Source organism: Panthera onca, chromosome E2 (genome assembly GCF_046562875.1).
Source record: "Panthera onca isolate mPanOnc1 chromosome E2, mPanOnc1 haplotype 2, whole genome shotgun sequence".
Classification (NCBI taxonomy): Eukaryota; Metazoa; Chordata; class Mammalia; order Carnivora; family Felidae; genus Panthera; species Panthera onca.
The window spans coordinates 59,246,266-59,263,756 of record NC_138353.1 but is presented as its reverse complement, the minus strand read 5'-3'; the positions used below and the strand labels follow the sequence as shown (position 1 = coordinate 59,263,756).

General features: G+C 53.3%; 1 protein-coding gene across 1 annotated transcript; it reads left to right on the top strand.

Moving 5' to 3' along the window:
* The first annotated feature begins 1,527 nt into the window (after positions 1 to 1,527).
* On the top strand, positions 1,528 to 15,585 carry CE2H16orf95 (chromosome E2 C16orf95 homolog). Its single transcript, XM_081791582.1, has 7 exons — positions 1,528 to 1,730; positions 3,057 to 3,108; positions 3,618 to 3,755; positions 9,264 to 9,410; positions 10,165 to 10,201; positions 13,254 to 13,464; positions 15,368 to 15,585. Exons 3-7 carry the CDS (start codon positions 3,618 to 3,620, stop codon positions 15,384 to 15,386), a joined length of 552 nt encoding a protein of 183 aa, XP_081647708.1. The 5' UTR covers positions 1,528 to 1,730; positions 3,057 to 3,108; the 3' UTR covers positions 15,387 to 15,585.
* Positions 15,586 to 17,491: the final 1,906 nt, after the last annotated feature.

The window sequence follows — 17,491 nt, the reverse complement described above, 5'->3', positions numbered from 1 at the left end:
CCCACTGCATGCTGTGGGGTCTGGCTTCTTCCACACCGTTGTGGGTTTGCGGTTGTGTAGTTTTCGTCGTTGTGTAGTGTTCTGGTTTCTTTCATCTTTTCTCCTGCGAGTGGACATCTGTGGCATTTCTGGTTTGAAGCTGTTAAAAGTTGCTTTGGCTGGGTTTGTGTGTGCCTTCTGGTGGACTAAGTTCTTATTTCTTTGGAGGGTATACCTGGGCAAGGAACTGTTTGGTTACAGGCTATTCATTCAGATGTTTAGGTTTTGAAAATATTGCCAAACGGTTTGCCAATAGTTATTTCAATTTTGTGAGCAATGTGTGAGGGTTCCACCTGCCACATCCTCAATAAAGCTGGCATTTGTTAGACCTTCTAGCCACTCCTGGGGAGGGGGAGGTGATGGGGGCAGGGATGCGCTATTCTTGACATGAAACAGCAAGACAGTGTACCAGAGCTTCCAGAAAGCATGAGCCTGCCTTCTATGCTGCAGTGATATTCCTGTCGGCTCAGAAGGAGAATGGAGACTCCAAGGCAGGCAGGCAGAGACAAGAGAGCTGTAAATAAAGTGCTAGTTTAGTAGTGAGATTCCTGGACAATTTTGTCATGAGCTATTAACAAAGAGACTAGTGACATTACTTACACAACACGCAGGGGTGATGTTTGAACTATGTGGCAGCTAATATGGCAGGGGCACTGCCCAGTGAGCTTGGATGCCGGCCAAACAGCATACATGTGAGCCCTGGCTGGAAGTTCAGCCCTGTTCATAGGTTCTGACCCTAAGAGTTCAGCAGCGGAGCCAAGAAACCTGAGCAGTGCCCGGACGCATCCTGTTCGCTCCACGGCTAGGAGGCAGCCCATCGGGGTGCCGCCCATCAGGGCTAGTTACTCGTGTTGGTTTGGGCAAACACTGGATTAACGGAGAATATTACAGTCGGCATGAAAAGACTAAAAGGTGGGGGTAAACTCGTTTGCAAGAGATGGAAACTGGAGTCTGGGATAAAGCAGAACAACACGGAGAGGCAGACTTCATCCGGTCTGTAAAGACGCGCGGCCGGTCTCGCGTCCAGCGACCGCGCATAGCGCGGGGACTCGGGGCCACGGCAGGCCGGCACCGTCGGGACCGCAGCGTCCAGGCCTGGGCCGGCTAGGCGGCCACCACGTGAGATGCAGTGCGCACCGCTCCGTCGGAACTTGAGAGAGGCAACCGGCGGCCTGAGGGCGCCACGAGTTACGCCCGGCCGGCGGCCACTGCCTTCTCACCATCCAGCGCCGGAGACCCGGGCAGAGATTCTGAGCCCCGCTCCAGCCCGGGAATCCAGCTACGCTCCGCCTCGGTCCGACCCGCCGACCCTACGTCCTCGAGCCCGTGCCAACAGGGACCAATCAGCCGTCAGATGGGGGCACATACCTAGAAGACGGCGTGTGATTGGCTGAGCTTGGGCCAGTCAGCGGCGCCGTCGGGCCGGAAGAGCGGGACCTGGAGAGGCCGGCGGGCGGAAGGGGCGGGACCTGGGGGGTGGGCGGGCCCGTGCGCGGCGTGCGTGTGCTCGTTGGCTGCAGGGAGGAGCCGCACGCGTGGGAGCCGGCCGTGCTGTCGTCAGCGGCCTCACGATGGTCACCGCTCCCTCCCACCCCGTCACCCTGTCACAGCCGCGGCGGGCACTTCCGGGCGCCCCGGGTGTCCGTTGGGTCTGTCAGCACGCACTCCCCGGAGCGCGTCGCGGCAGGCAGGTGCGTGCCTGAGCCCCTCACGCCGGGCCGCGGGCACCGCACCCGGGGCAGCCCCAGCCCCGCCGCCAGGCGCCCGGGCCCCACGTCACCCCGGCCCAGCGGCAGCTTGTGTCCCGTAGGCAGGGCAGAGGGCACGTCTGCGCTGACGGGAGCTCCGGGGGGCGGGTTACTGTTCCACCGGCTGAGAACGGAGGGCAGCTCTTCAGACACGGGTGTATTCAGAGGCTCAGGGACTGTGGTCGGGGACTGCTTTGTCCATCTGTCAGCTGCGCTTGCCTGCGGGCCGGCTTCCCTCCTGGAGCCAAGACCTGAGGCTTCCAACCTCCACACAAAAGGACATTCTTTTTCCCCTAAATTTTGGCCCCCAGTCCCCAAATGAGTTTCTCTGGGCTGACTTGGGTAATGCCCCCCTTCTGAGCCAACGTCCTCAGAGAGCTGGGCCTCAGCCTCTGGGCTGGGGGGCTGAGCGGTGGGGGCGGAGACAGGGGTGGCCCCTTAAGGAACTAGCGATGCAGTCATTACCAGCAGGGGGAGGATGCGCGCAGGGGCCGCATCCAGTGTTTTCTGGCGGCAGCCGGGTGTGCTGAGAGAGCTCAATGACCCGAAGCTGTTGCTGTAATAAGATAGCAGTAGTGGTGATGATCACGGTAAAAATGAAACCCCAAAACACCGTGTCACTCCTACGGTTTCCATGCTACAGAACCGCCCCCCGCCCCATCACTGTCAGGGAAAAGTTGCTTTGCTGTGTGTTCCATTCATGCCCACTGGAGACCCCATATGGCATTCTAGCAGTTTGTTGCAGGGGTAGGGGGGACAATGGGGAAGGGTAACACGGTCTGTGTAGCCCCAAATGCTTTTGTCATCCCAGAGACAGAGCATTCAGGTTATGCTGGAAGGACTTTCATTTAATGGACAGGTTTGACTGTCTTTTCCCCAAGTAGAAGCTTGGGGATGTCCTAGGTGTGGTGGTTGGCAGCTCCAGGGCTTGGGAAGTTCTCAGCAGGTTGGAGCTTTCTTTCTCTCCTGAAGGGCTTAGCACAGGTTTAGCTGGAGCGTGCGTGAAGCAACTAGGTTTGGGGACACGGGATTTTACACGAGCCCGGCGTTCAGGGACCCCCTAGATGTCAGCATGTGAGCGTGCATACACCTGATTCTGTTGTCAGCCCCTACACCCTCTTAGTCTCAGAAGGATGACCCCTCCCTCCCTGGGGTTTAGTGACACGAGTCAGTGTCAAGAAATCTGGCCCAGGTCGTCGCCCAACAGCCCTGTCTCCCAATGTACCCAAAGCCCAGAACTTTCTAAGCCTTCCTGTTCTTGTTTTCTAGGAAGAGCGCATTTCAAATCTTTGGGAAAGAAGTGTGCCTCATAGATTATTCGGTAAGGAAAGCAAACACTCAGGGTCTGTGCCCCAACTCCGACATGCCCGTGGGTTGGGGAGAGTGGAGAATGTGGGTGCACCCAAAAGCCACACCTCACGAGGCTGTGTCAGACATGGGGCCCATCACCCGGCCCCTAGTATCTCTATGTAGGGTCACCCACTGCCTCCCCCACCCCTGACATAACCACAAAAAGAGCAGCCCCCATTGTAGCTGATTGTACTTCCCCAGCCATGCACACGGCAACGTGACCGTAAATGGCCGGGGATCCTCACGACCTGGTCTGCAAGCTCCGCTGGTCTCTGTCTAGATGACTCTGGAGGGTGAGCCGTGGTAGCCTGCCTCTTTTTGAGCTGCGGAAGGAGCTGAGGCCCCTGTTCCCTGCCCTTGGACACCCTGCCTCAACCCTGGCTCTCTCTGAGCGTTGATGGACTATTCCAGAGAGTTCCTCGGCTCACATCGCTGAATGTAACGGCATGTTTAATTCTGTCTTTTCTGGCTCATGCTCAGATGTGTCCCGTCCCCAGCGCTGCTCGAGAGCCCATCTGCTGTGAGTGCCAGGCCAGGTTCGGGGGCTGCCTGCCCGTGCCCAGGGTCAAGGCTGCCCTGCCTTACTGGGTCCCTTTGTCCCTGAGACCCCGAAAGCAGGTAGGTGACTTGAGCCAGGTTTCTTCACCTGAGTCCAGGGTGAACTTAAGGGGACCAGTCACATCTCAGCATCATAGATATTACATGAGTGATGTTTTACAATGTCTGGGAGACAGTTGGTGTTTTTCTTTAAATCAGGATTTTTATTTTAAACCAGATTTATGGAGTTAAGACTGACATGCGATAACCACACATGTGTGAAGTGGGCAGTTTGCTAAATCTCTACATAGATACACACTGTGGAACCACCCCCGTCGTTGAGTTAATGTACACACACACACAACCCTGAAGGGTTTCCTTGTGCCCTTTGCAACTGCACCCAGCCTTCCCTGCCCCACCATCCCTGGCAACTGCTGGTCTGTTTCTGTTGCTGGCGGCCAGTCTGCGTTTCCTTGGATTTTATATAAATGGCGTCGTGTGGGGGGTACTCTGGCTTCCTTCCCTTAGCGTAATTATTTTTGAGTTTCATCCACGTGGTCGCTGAGGAGTACTGGAGAGTGCTCTGTCATCTGAATCAGCCACAGTGTAGCCTCTCGCCCCCTGAAGGACATTGGCATCATTTCCAGCAGTTTTGTCTGTGAGCAGTAAGGCTGCTGTGAACGTTTGTGTACAAGTCTTTGTGTGCACGTGCCTTCATTTCTCTTGGGCGAGTTGTTGGATCATGCCGTAGGGGTATGTGTAACTTTTTAAGAAACTGGCAACTGTTTTCCGAAAACGGTTGTGTCATTTGACATTCCCACCAGCATTGTATAAAGTTCCAGTCCCTCCACGTTTTCACTGGCATGTGGTTTGGTCAGTCTTTTAAATTTTAGCCATCTTAATAGGTGGCTAAATTCCACTACTTAATTCCATAGTAACTAGTGATGCCAAGGGTCTCCTCCATATGCTTTCATCATCTGCACATCTTACTTTAAAAAAAAAAAACTTTTTTTTTTTTTTAATGTTTATTCATTTTTGAGAGACAGAGAGAGACAGAGCATAAGCAGGGGTGGGGCAGAGAGAGAGGGAGACATAGAATCCAAAGCAGGCTCCAGGCTCTGAGCTCCGAGCTGTCAGCACAGAGTCCGACATGGGGCTCGAATCCACGACCTGTGAGATCATGGCCTGAGCCGAAGTCGGACGCTTAACTGATAGAGCCACCCAGGCGGCCCTGGCATCTGTGCATCTTACTTGATATGTAGATGTCTCTCTAGATATTTCGCCCATTTAGAAAAATTGGGTTGTTTGCTTTTTTTTTTTTTACTATTGAGTTGTGAGAATTCTTTATGTATTCTGGATATATACTTTCTTTATGAAATAGTTAATTTGCAAATATTTTCTCCGTGTTCTGGACTTGTCCTTTTATTCTCTTCTCAGTATCTTTCACAGAGCATAAATTTTAAATTTTGACGAAGTGCAGTTTGTCAGTTTGATCTTTTCTGGATCTTGTTTAGGTGCACCCTCCCCCCTCTACCCCTCCCCCCTCTACCCCAGCGCCCTCTCCCCCTCCATCCCTGCCAGCACAGCAGTGGCACATGCATTCTAAGCATTTCTAAGAAATCTTTGCCTAAGCCAAGATTGGAAAGGTTTCTCCTGTGTTTTTTTTTCTAGAAGTTTTATAGTTTATAGTTTGTGTTTAGGTTTGTGATCCATTTTAAGTTGATTTTTTTTTCCTATGGCTTGAAGGTCATTTTTTACTTATTTATTACAAAACTTTTTAAAAATGTTTACTTTTGAGAGAGAGAGAAAGAAAGAGAGAGAATGAGCAGGGGAGGAGCAGAGAGAGAGGGATACACAGAGTCCAAAGCAGGCTCCAGGCTCTAAGCCGTCGGCACAGAGCCCGACGTGGGGCTCGAACTCACAGACCATGAGATCATGACCTGAGCTGAAGTTGGATGCTTAACTGGCTGAGCCACCCAGGCACCCTGCCTCATTGCTACTTTTCAAGGATACTACTGACTTTTGTGTTTTGATCTTGTATCCCACAATATTGCATTACCTCCTTTATTCTAGTGGATTTTTTTGTAGATTCAGATTTTCTATGTAGAAGATCGTGCCATCTGCAGAGAGAGAGGATTTCCTTCCTTCCTGTCCAGTTTGGATGTCTTTTATTTCTTTTTCTTGCCTTATCCCCTGACTAGAACTTCTAGTACATCGATGAACGCAGTGGGGACACAAGACACCCTTGTTTTCTTCCTCATCTTAGGGGAACAGCATTCGGGTTTTCACCATTAAGTGTGATGTTAGCTGTTGGTTTAGATGCCCTGTGTCAGGCTGAGGAAGTTCCTGTCTATTCCTAATTTGCTCAGAGTTTGTATCCAGAATGAATGTTGGGTATTATCTATGTCTATCGAAATGATAATTTTTTGGGGGGGGTTGTTAATATTGTTACATTGATGGACTTTCAAAAGTTAAGCTGTTTCCTAGGAGAAACCCCATGTAATCATGATGTATTGTTCTCCTGATGTATTTGGTTAGAATTTGATTAGAATATTGATCTGCCTTTTCCTTGTTTGCCTTTGTACTAGGGTAATGCTGGCCATGTAGAATAAGTTGAGACGTAGTCTCTCATTTCAAATTTCTGGAAGACTCTGTGTGGAATTGGTATTATTTCTTCCTTTAGGGTTTGGTGGGATTTACCAGTGAAGCCATATGGGGCTAGAAGTTTCTTTGTGGGAGGGTTTTTAACTGCAAACAATTTCTTTCATGGATATAGAGTTATTTATGTTATCTGTCTCTTGCATAGTGAGCCTCGAGGATTCTGTCCATTATATCCTTGTCAGATTTATTGGCATAGTGTTATTCATAATATTCTCTAATTACCCTTGTAATATCAGTAGAATCTGTAGTGAGGCCATCTCTCATTTCTTGTTTTTTAGTAGATTCTTAAACAGATCAGTGGCCTCAAGGTCACTGAGTCACATTGTTCTAGGCAGTGATGATGGCCTCAGTCCCTCCTGTTGGCCATTGTATCATTTGAAAGTTGGGCAGGGTAGGTATGATTGTACTCCTTTAAAGGATGGGAAAACTGAGGTCCAGAGAGGGACAGGGGCTTTTCTAAGGTCACAGGGTCAGTCCACAGCCGATGGGGGATTAGGGTCCATGACTCTCTCCACTGAGTTATGCTGCTGGGCGTCGGGGAGGAGGTGGCCCTAAGCAGGGTGGAAGGAGTGCAGAGGCCAAGGTGCCCAGCCTGTCTCCTGTCTTCCAGCTCGTCTCCCTGCCTCCATCCGTTCTAGCTCTGGCTGTCCATTTTCTGATCTGAAGCCCCATGAGCTTTTATAATTTATTTTCCTAAGTTTTTAAATTTATTTTGAGAGAGAAAGAAAATGGAGGGGTGGAGAGAGAGAGAGAGAGAGAGAAAGAGAAAATCCTAAGCAGGCTCTGTGCAGAGCCAGACACAAGAGTTGATCCCACAAACTGTGAGATCATGACCCCATCGAAATCAAGAGTTAGATGCTCAACCGACTGAGGCACCCTGGCACCCCCACCACGTAAGAGCTTTTAAAACTGTACATCTGGTCCCGTCGCTCCCCCATAGCCCCTCATTTCTGAGTATGGACCAAAGTCCCTGATGGAGTTCCTGGGGTCCTTCCTGACCTTGCTGCCCACCCCCCACCCCCCTAGGCTCCAGCCTCCTTTCCATTCACCCAGCAGGCTCCTGTTCCGGCAGGGGGCGCTGTTAGGTGCAAGTAACAGAGAGCTGACCCACAGTGGGTTCAACCAGGGTCTTTGGTAGAGAGAGGATTCTTCTAGGATTGGTTTTATGGCTGGATAATGTGTTTAAAGATCCAGATTCTTTTTACCCTTTACTCCTAGTGTTGGTACTTCCAGCTTGCGTGTTTTGAGATGGTGGCCATGGGTCTCCTCCTTACACCACGATACACGTGGCACAAAGGAAGCCTTTATGATGTCCTCCTTTTCTCGGGGGGGGTGGGGGGCAGGGAGGGTGCATGGAAGGCTTACTGTCTCGTTCCCTTTTCTTATCCAGGGTAAAAAATTCCCAGAAGCCCCAGCCAACTTGTCTTTGATCTCTTTGTTCTCACCCCCAGACACATTGCTGGCAAAGCCCTGCCTGGCTGAGGCTGGTCCCTTGGGACTGGGCACTTGGTCCCTTGAGCAAAGTTGGGTTCTTCTAACAAGGGGTGGGTGGTGCGGAATGACCGCGGCAGGGGCCACCCACAGGGTCTGCCCAGGGAGTTTGTGCTGTCCACATCTGGAGGGCTCTCAGGTGCATGCTGGGGGGTGGGTGGGCACAAGTGTCCCGAGTGTGCTCGTCCTGCTGGGCAGCACCCTGGTGGCAAGCGGGAGGGGTTCATGAGCCTGCGACCCCTCAGCCCTCCCTGCGGGGTCCTCTGTGCTTCGCCTCACGTCGCACACGTGCTCTGTGGGGCCCTCCGTGGCCTCAGGAAGTTGGCAGGGTCCACTCAGGTAGGTTTTAGTGTCTTTTAGTGTCTTTTATAATGTGCGACATGAGCACATGGTGGGGACCTCTAGAGGTACAAAGGGGTACAGTGAAGATCATGCCCCCCTGCCCGTGCTTCCTCCAAGGCTTCCCCACGTGGCCTGCAGATGAGCTGTGAGTGTGCTCCTTCACAAGCGACATGTCACCGATGCCCAAATGCCTGGTTTGAAACAGCAGTCATTGTCATTGCACAGGTGTCCGAGGGGCTCTGCTGGGCACCACGGCCCCACCTGTCCCTGATCTTGGGGCTGGCGTGCGGGCCCTGGCTGCTGTCACTTCTTGTTCTCTGGGCCTGGCCGAGGTCTAGGGGTGGGCTCCACGCTGTCCCTCTGCTGCAAGGAACTGGGGTCGCAGGGCAAAGGGCAGGGCTGTGGGAGGGTGCAGAACGCAGTGAGGGCATGGCCCCCCACAACTCAGGCACATGTAGGTTCTCCGTGAAAACCACGCACGGCAGCTGCTGTGCCTGCACGCTGCATTTCTCACTCACCGTCCCCTCTCTGCACTCGTTCACGTCAGGACGGGAAGGTCCGCCTCGCTCTTTCCAAAGGCTGCCCCATTCCCTGCTGTCCCCGTGTCCCACCTGTATCGTCCCTTACAGATGGCATTCGTGCTGTTGGGCCCCAACAGCCAGTGCTGATGCCGGCCGCCTTTAAGAGCGTCGTTTTGCAGACGCACGTGTGTCCGAGAGTGGAATTGCTGAATCAGACACTGTCCCGTTTTGGACTCTGACCTATGTTTTAAGAAATCTGGCAGAGCCCCCTTTATAGCCAAGACCGCTGACGCTCCGAGGGGCTAAATGTTGTGCTCAGGGGCCACTCCTGGTGGCCTCTGAGCTCAGGGCAGAGCCATGCCTCCTGACTGCAGCCCACATGTCCCGCCGTGGCACCCTGCGTCGTGGCACTGCAGAGATGCAGGCGGTCCCCTGGGACTGTGCTCCCTCGGCTGGGTGGTTGGGGTGTGCTCGTGTGGGGGTGCAGAAGAAGAACTTCCCGGGGCCCTGTTCCAGCGTGAAGGTTTCTGGGGCACTATCCCTTTGGACCTTGTCTTCCCTTCCTCTCTGTTAGATCCCAAAGATGGTCCAGTTTTATACCCCCAAAACCACCAAGGCATGCCCCTGCCCATGCCACCGTTTTGGGGGCCGCCTCCCGATGCCTAGGGATCAGGCTGTGATGCCCTACTGGGTGCCCCAGGTCCTGAGGCCTCACACGAAGGTAAGAGGGAGGCTCATGGCAGCGAGGCCCGAGAGGGACCCGGAGATGGGGTGGAGGGTACCGGGTTCTCTCCCCACAGTGGCCTCCATTCATCCAGGGTCTCCTGGAAGGCACAGCAAAGGCAGCAGAGTGCAGGCAGGGGGCGGGGGGGCAGGCTCCGTGTCCTGGGGGGGGTGCCCGGAGGGCAGGTCACGCTGCCCTCTGAAGGGGACAGCATTGCTGCTGCCATCTTTACTGCTGCCTCTCCTGCCCTCCTCCTCTCTTGCCCCTCCTCCCCCTCCCTCACCTGGCCTCACCTCCTGCTCCAGCTCTGTGGGCATCCCAGCAGGCGGATGGAGGAGCCGGGAAGGACCATTGTTCTGAGATTCTGTCCTCACTCTTCAGCTCTATCTGGCCCTCTCCGGGGCTCTGGGTTCCAGGCCAGCCCCCGCTGGGGTGGTTGGCCAGGCCCAGTCCTCCTCAGCCCCACGGCATTTCAGGTGCCCTGGGTGGTCAGTAGAAGCTTCCTTTCTGCCTCCACCCACTTTCCAGTTGCTGGTTTGCTGTCATCAAATAGCAAACTGTCCCTAGAATTCAGACTCAAAGGCCTTTTAAAAGGAGACCTGAGCTTGGTCCTGAAGCTGTGTCCTGAGCTGGCTTGCGTCCTGAGCTGCTCACAGCCCTTTCCTGGTTTCTAGGCCACATCACTGGGCCCACCCTTCCAGTAGATCACCAGGCCAGGGCTGATACGTTTGCCCACATTCTTTTCTTTTAGGTGGTGAAAAGGCAGCAGAGTTTTAAAGGCATGCAAGGTAACAGCGCGTACGTGGGTCTCATCCCCTCCCGCTCCCCAAGGGAGGCGGGGTCTTATGGTGGGGATGGGAAGACTTCTCTCCTCCCCACGTCTGTAAAACAGACATGGCTGTGTGGCATACACTCCGCCTTTTCGCCCCCTTCTCTTGCCAGACATCGCTAGTCACCCCCCATTTCCCACCGAACCCAGAGAGCCTTAGACTCTATCAGTCCATCTGCAGCGGCTCTCAAGATGCAGCCAGTTTGCAGCCTGGAGTTAGATGGTATCTAAAGCATATTTTCTTTTAAGCTCTAACCTGCTATGGTTCATGACATAGTGTGTGGGGGGGGGGCGGGTGGGTATACTCACACATACGTACGTGTACGCGCGGCTACTACCCGTATTTATTAACGACATGGCGCCTGTACCTCCGTTTCCATGTGCAGGACACACCATATGCTCATGACGTGACATTTAGACACGTATTCCTCTTGCGGTGTGTTTATACATTTGCATATTTGAGACCTAGGGCGTGTATCGTCACACATTTGTGGAGGCTGTAGTACGTGCCACGTACTCCTCTGTTCATGATGCAGTAGATACTCGCAACGGGGCGTGTGCATGTATTTGTGTGTTTGTGACCCGCTGTGTCATTCATTCCCTTCAGCACACGAGGAGACGGCATCTCCATCCCCACCGGTACATTCTTTGTCCCTCAAACAAGTGGGCTGGATTGTTCTGGAAGGCGTTTTCCGGCGCTGACGGCTAACATGTATGCCTCCTCCGTGTTGCCCGTGAGCGAAGCAGCAGGCACGTTTTGTGGCCTGTATCAGGTCCTCCCCGTGCCCAGCCGTGCCCCTGCTCTGCGTGGGAGCACCCTGGCCACAATCTGTGCAGGAGGGAATGGATGGATGCCGGGCTGGGGCTGGGTTCTTGGGACGGGCAGGCGATTTGAGCAGCCTGCCGGAGCCCAGGGGCACAGGGCTGGCTGGGAGAGTGCCAGGATGAGTGGCCACCAGCCAGCACACCCACCTCTTAATGCTACAGAAATACATGTCTTCCCTGGTAATAAAAGTAACACGATTAGGAGCGGCACAAATCTACACAGCCTTTGTGTGGGCCTCTATCAAATTATTTTTTATTGAGACATAATTGACACATAACATTATATTCATTTCAGGAGCGCAGCGTAACAATTTGGTATTTAAATATATTGCGAAATAGCCAACTCAAGAAGTCTAGTTAACATCTGTCACCTCACACAGTTACAGATTTCTTTTCTTGTGATGAGAACTTTTAAGATCTATTTTCTTAGCAACTTACAAATATGCAGTGAAGTATTACCAACTGTACTCATGATGCTGTAGATTGGATCCCCAGGACTTACTTATGTTATTACTAGAAGTTCGTACTTTTTGACTACCCATTCCTCCCATCCGTCAGCTTTGTGATGCACATATTCTCTAGTCCAGCGAGCCCACGTCTGGGTGATGTCTCGTAGACACCCCCACTGCGTGTCTGTCCTCGGCAAGGTATCCAAAGCAGCTGAAGTGTCTCTCAGTAGGAGGATGGACATAAAAGCAGGGGGTATATTTGAAATGTGGCACCTGCCACGGAGAGCCTGTGGCCCTTAGGAATGATGGGAGGGGCCCCAGGCACGTGGCTGTGTGGAGAAACTAAGTTGCTGCAGTCCACGCCGTAGGACCCCAAGCGTGTGCATTTGAAAAGCTAAAGCCCTGTTTGGGTGAGGACGAGGGTTAGGTGGTGTGTGTCTAGGCTGAGTCGCGCGTAACACACGGGGGGTGGGGGTGGGGGTGGGGGGGCAGGAAGACAGGTAAAGAACCAAGAGCAAGCGATACATTGGCTCAAGTTTCAGGGAGAAGAGCCAGAAATCACTTTAGGAAAGAAAACCCACAGTAGCAGGACAAGAACAGTTTGAGAAAGTGCTCTTTTAACTGTATAATCACATGTTTATGGGTTTATTCTTATTGGTTGTTTTTGGCTGTGAGTACTTGGCATCTTCAAGAGTAGCTAAAAGCTGTTTATTGTTGAATCATGCATCAATTTGATATGTTTTCAAAAACCAGTATTTTAGTCCAGTCATTGTTGACAGTTCAGGCAGTTTATAGGGATCTTGTGCCAAGCCTTAAACCCATTCAGGCCGGAGGGTGTTCCCAGGACAGGATTGAGAGCCCGGGTCCCACCGGTGCCGGGACAGGCGGGATCTGTTGCCCCTTGAGCTTCATATACAGTGATTTAAAAATATTTCCCTTGGCGTCAAATCCGGATTATTTCCATTTTAAAGAGAAAGTCTGCCTTTCTCCTCTTGTATTTTCCTTGTAAGGAGGGGCTCCTCCGGTGTTCTTCTCCATGCTTTTGCGGTAGGATTTTTTAACAAAACACATTTATTGTATTTTATATTAATCATGCTTTTACATATTGGTATAGTTAGAGTAGTAATGTAGCATATAGTACAGCATAGCATGTGAATAAAGTGTAATTTGTAGGAGCATGTCAGTAGTGTGATAAAACATAAACAAGATGTGACGTCAGAAGGGTCACAGGATGACCAAAACAGGTCTCAGAAAAGCTCACGTCGGGGCAACGGCAGCCCAGGAGCCCTACCTGGGGTCATGGATTTTCAGACACTCAGACACAGCCCATGTTTCCATTGCTAAGTTGCAGTCATTATCAGCCTCTTGCCAGTCTGGTTTCATCTGGGCTTCACCACTTGTTTTCCTCTGAAAACAAAGACTAACGCGAAGCACATGCCACCTGGATTCTGTCTCCTTTCGTCCATAACCATGACCGTGCCCTCACGTGGCCGTGAGGGGTAAAGACTCCAGAAACGCCGGCAGGAGCCCCACGGTCAGCCCTGGAAGAAGCGAACGGCACGGTCCTCTTCACCTCCATGAGCGTCGGTCGGCGTCCACACTCATGGGGCTGGGACCAGCCTTGCTGGGGTACCTGGAGTCCCCGCCCTCGGTTCCAGAGGGTTCTCCCGCAAGCGGTGTGCAGACGCGGCCTGCCATCTTCACGCTGCCCGGGGCCTGACTCGCTTTCTCGCCTAGAATCCCCGCTGGACTTGCGCTCCCGGTACCACCGCTGGCGGGTCTGCTGTGATGGGAGCCTCTTCCTCAAGTGGCGGCAGCTCCAGGCCCTTCACCACCAGGAGCCACCGGCCCCGGGGAGGGGAGAGAGCCCCCTCGCCCCCATCCTGCCCCTCAGCCTCAGCCTCCTCACCCTGCTGCAGGCTGTCGTGAGGGTCGTGGTGGCCATTCGGTGAGCAGGCACAGGGTGGGGGCACTGGGGGTCCTGGGCCCGTCTCCCTCCTGGGCTGTTTCGGTCGGTGGCCTCGGGATCAGTTGAACCGAGAATGTGGGAGACCTTGGCTGTGGTTCTGTGAGAGGGTGGGGAATGGGGTGGCGGGCTTACCACGCTGCTGCTCCTACCGTCCACACCACACACTTGATGGAACGGCAGTCCAGGTGCGTCAGAGCTGACGGCGGGGGGGCTGGGCACCTCGGGGCTCTTCCCTGTTCCCAAGTCCCGTGGCAGCCTGCCACTGGTTCTAGCTTGCGCACATCTGTGTCCTGTCAGGGTTGCCAGTGACCTTGGAGCCCACTCGCCCAGCCAGCCCTCTGGGGTAGAAGCACCCCTTCAGGTCTGGGGACCTGCAGCCTCTCCCCCAGCCCAGGCCCATCCATCGAGGCTCCATTTTGGGAAGCCCTCTCCCCAACCTCGAACCCACTAGCCGCACGCAGGCCTTGCGTTTGTCACCTAGAACCCCACCCAGTCCCTCCCCCATGAGGCCTCCAGGATGACACCTGCCCGAGCGGACAGGAAGGGGCTGCTTCCTTTAGTCTCTGAAATAGCTCCCCCCCCCCCCCATCCCCATTTACCTTCCCACACAGGCTCTTCCATCACACCTGTGTACATCCATGCAGGTGCCCACACACGTGTGAATAGAAGATCTGCAAAGCTGTGGCAGCATGTCAGTGTGTGTTGACTTGTTGGCTCTTTGCTCGTCTGTCTTCTCCATGTAAGAGGAATATTCTAGAAAATGTCCACTATCTGACACGGTTGTACGTGTCTAATGTCCGGTTTTCTGGTTTTTCATAGGAGGTTAGCTCTCTGTCTCCCGTCCTGGCCAGAGGTGGAAGGCCCTCCCCCCGCATCCTGTAGGTCCGCTCCCCTGGTGTTGGGCCCTGGTGTTGCCTCTGCCCCTGTGGTTACAAATGATGCCATGGGGCACATCTTCAAACAAGCGCCTGCCCGGACGTGGGTTGCATCCTCTGTGGGTCAGGTGCTCTCGGGAAGGGGGCTGGGGCAGGGGTCCGTGAGCTTTGTGTGATCGGTGAACACGAGTAGGGCTCCTGACATCGTGCCATGGTTTCTTCTTTGCTTTTTGCAAAGATTTGTTTCTTTTTTAATCTTTGCCAACGTGACATCAAAGTAGGTAGGGCTCCCCCGTGCCCGCTCTGGGAAGAGCAAAGAAGGAAGCTTGGGTGTAGATGACGAGTGAGGTGGATGGGCAGGGCAGGCTCAAGGGGATGCGCTGAAGGTGTTATAGGAGGCGTTTGCCTCTGAACCAGGCTCTTAGGGCAGGGGCACAGGTCCCAGCCAGCTGTTCGGGAGAAGTATCTTGTCTGGCCGGGGTGTCTGTGGGGTGCCCTGGGAGATCCCCACAGACTACATGAGTGGCTTATCTCAGGAGAAGCTGCCGGCTGCCCGTGAGCTAGCCTGGCAGAGGTTTGCTGTGGAGGCCTCAGGAGAGGGGGAGCGTGGGGCCTTCCCAGCAGGGACCCTGGAAGGGCCGTGACAGACAGGCAGGTCCCTTCTAGACGGGGCTGCCACAGCCTCCTCGCATTGGCTTCCGTACATAGCTCTGCAAGGCTGGACTTCCCTTTCCCACCCAAGGGAGAGAGTGGGCTCTGGGGGCCGAGTGCCCATCCACCCCAGGGCCCGCGGCTGCAAGGTATCCTGGCATCACCTCACTGCACGCTTTCCTGCCTGGGCTCCTCGGGAACCAAGTGCACCAGTGATCTGAATGGCACCCCTCCCTCTGCTGTGAGGGTGTCCCCGCCTTCCAGCCCAAGGAGGCTTCCTTACAGGTCCTGCCCAGGCACTGTGGGCTCAGCATGGGCCACTGTTCCTAGTAACTGCCTTTCTCTTTGCTTTCCAGCCAGTTGTTTTGGGTTTGAACTTGGAATCTTCAGCTACTGTTGAGAACATCCGCGAACATGTCAATTGTAATCAAGTCAGGAGGAGTCTGTGACGGCCTGCATTGTCTCAGGTCATATAATTCACACCCAGGGTTGAATCCAAGCTGTTTATCATCCGGGAGGCCGTGGATGCTGGTGAGACCCTGAATGCGGCCAATAAATGTTATTTGTGAGACTCCACAGTGGCCCCTTCTTGAACGAGGGCATCTGGTTCTCCTTTGTCGGGGAGGGGCTGTTCTCCATTTTGGGTCCCTGTGGGAGGGAGGCCGCCTCTACCCTGGCCAGCGAGCCCACCAGATGAGGGCCGGGAAGTGGCTTTAGCACCTCTTTAGGGTGGCTCATGCTTTAAGTAGTGTAAAATTATAGGAGTTGAGTTTTTAAACTGAGATATCACTCACATCCCATAGATTGCACCTTTTAAAGTATGATTCAGTGGATTTTGGTGTATTTATGAGGTGGTGCAGCCCTCACCACCGTCTAGTTCTAGACCTTTGTCGTCACCCCGGAAAGAACCCCGCACATATGATCCATCGCCCCTCTCTCCCTTCCCTCCCAGCGTCTGGCAGCCATTCACCTACTCTGTGACTTTTCCTGTTCTGGATGTTTCACGTGAACAGAGGCCTGTAATGTGCGGGCCTTCTGCGTCGGCATGTTGCACCCAGTGCAGGGTCTCCAGGGCGCACGTGTCTTGTAGCCGGGGATGCCGCGTCCTTCTCTGGCTGAGTGATGTTCTGTTATGTGGATGCAGCGGGGCTGGATGGACCTGGGGTGGTTTTCGCTTGTCGGCTTTACTCTGAGTGTTTGTTTCCGCGTGGACAGCTTCTCCTTTCTCTCTGGTGGGCACCTGGGGACGCCAGGTGGAACAGCAGCTCTGTTCAGTGCTCTGTGGGGCTGCCGCAGTCCTCCACAGCGGGGCCCTGCACTGTCGTGCTTCGTATTTATTCCTGCCGGCCAGGCCGACACGCTCGGATTTCTCCACACCCTTGCGGACGCTTGTTACTTACTGTCCATTGTTTGGGTGATAGCCGTCCCCGTGGGTGTGGAGCGCCGATGGCTGGTGACATTGAGCATCTCTACGTGTTCTCATTGGCCATTCGTGTCTGCTTAGGAGAGAGGTCTGTTGAGACTCCTTGCCTGTGTTTTAATTGGATCATCCTTTGTTTTTCATTGTTGTTGAGTTTGTGTTCTGGATGTGCTCTAGGTAGTTGGTCCTTATCAGGTGTATCATTTGCAAGGATGTTCCCTCTCTTGATGACGTCCTTTGAAGTCCAAAAGTTTTTAATTTCAATGGAATCCATTTTTCTGTTTCCTTAGGTTGCTTATGCTTTAGGTCAGATGGTCATACGTCAGAACCCACTGCTTAGTCCAGTGTCACAAAAATTTACCTATGATTTCTCATAAGAGACTTACGGTTCAGCTTGTACATTCAGGTGTTTGATTTATTTTGAGTTGGTTTTGTAACTTTTGTTTATGGTGTGGTCGCGTGCATATGGTGTGGGGTGTGTGTATATGGTGCTCTTTGTATGTGGATATCCAGTTCCATAAACCATTTTTGAAATGATAAAATTATAGAAACGGAGAACAGACTAGTGGTTTCCAGGGGGTCGGGGAGGGCTATAGGTGCCACTGTCCGAGGACAACATGAGGCATTCTTGTGGTGATGGAAATATCCCGTATCTTGACTCTTGTCATGTTTTGGTTGTGATGTTATGCTATGGTTTTGTAAGATGTTCTCAGCTGGGGCGGACTGGATGAGGGGTATCACGGGATCTCTCTTTATTATTTCTTGTCAGTCATGTGAGTCTATGATGATCTCAAAATAAAAGCTTAATTAAAAAAGCAGTACAGTTTGCTTTGGAAGATTTTGAAAATACAGAAAAGCACAGAGAGGAAAGTGGGACCCACTGAACCCCCCACCCTGAGCTGGCCTGTGTGGCAGGAAAGAATGGACAGATTCCCACAGTAAGTAGACTCGGGCACGTGTGGACTGGGGTGTCCACTTTAGTGACAGCAGGAAGAGATGGGGATCTAGTCTGAAGAGGACGGAGCATGACCAGGCTTCTGTTGGGGCCAGGGACTGGCCC

Bases quoted from the DNA above. Each gene is read 5' to 3' on its own strand.
- CE2H16orf95 (XM_081791582.1), top strand. From the start codon at position 3,618: ATGTGTCCCGTCCCCAGCGCTGCTCGAGAGCCCATCTGCTGTGAGTGC. The intron at 9,411-10,164 runs GTAAGAGGGAGG...CTTTTCTTTTAG, and splicing joins TCCTGAGGCCTCACACGAAG to GTGGTGAAAAGGCAGCAGAG. The intron at 10,202-13,253 runs GTAACAGCGCGT...TTTCTCGCCTAG, and splicing joins GAGTTTTAAAGGCATGCAAG to AATCCCCGCTGGACTTGCGC.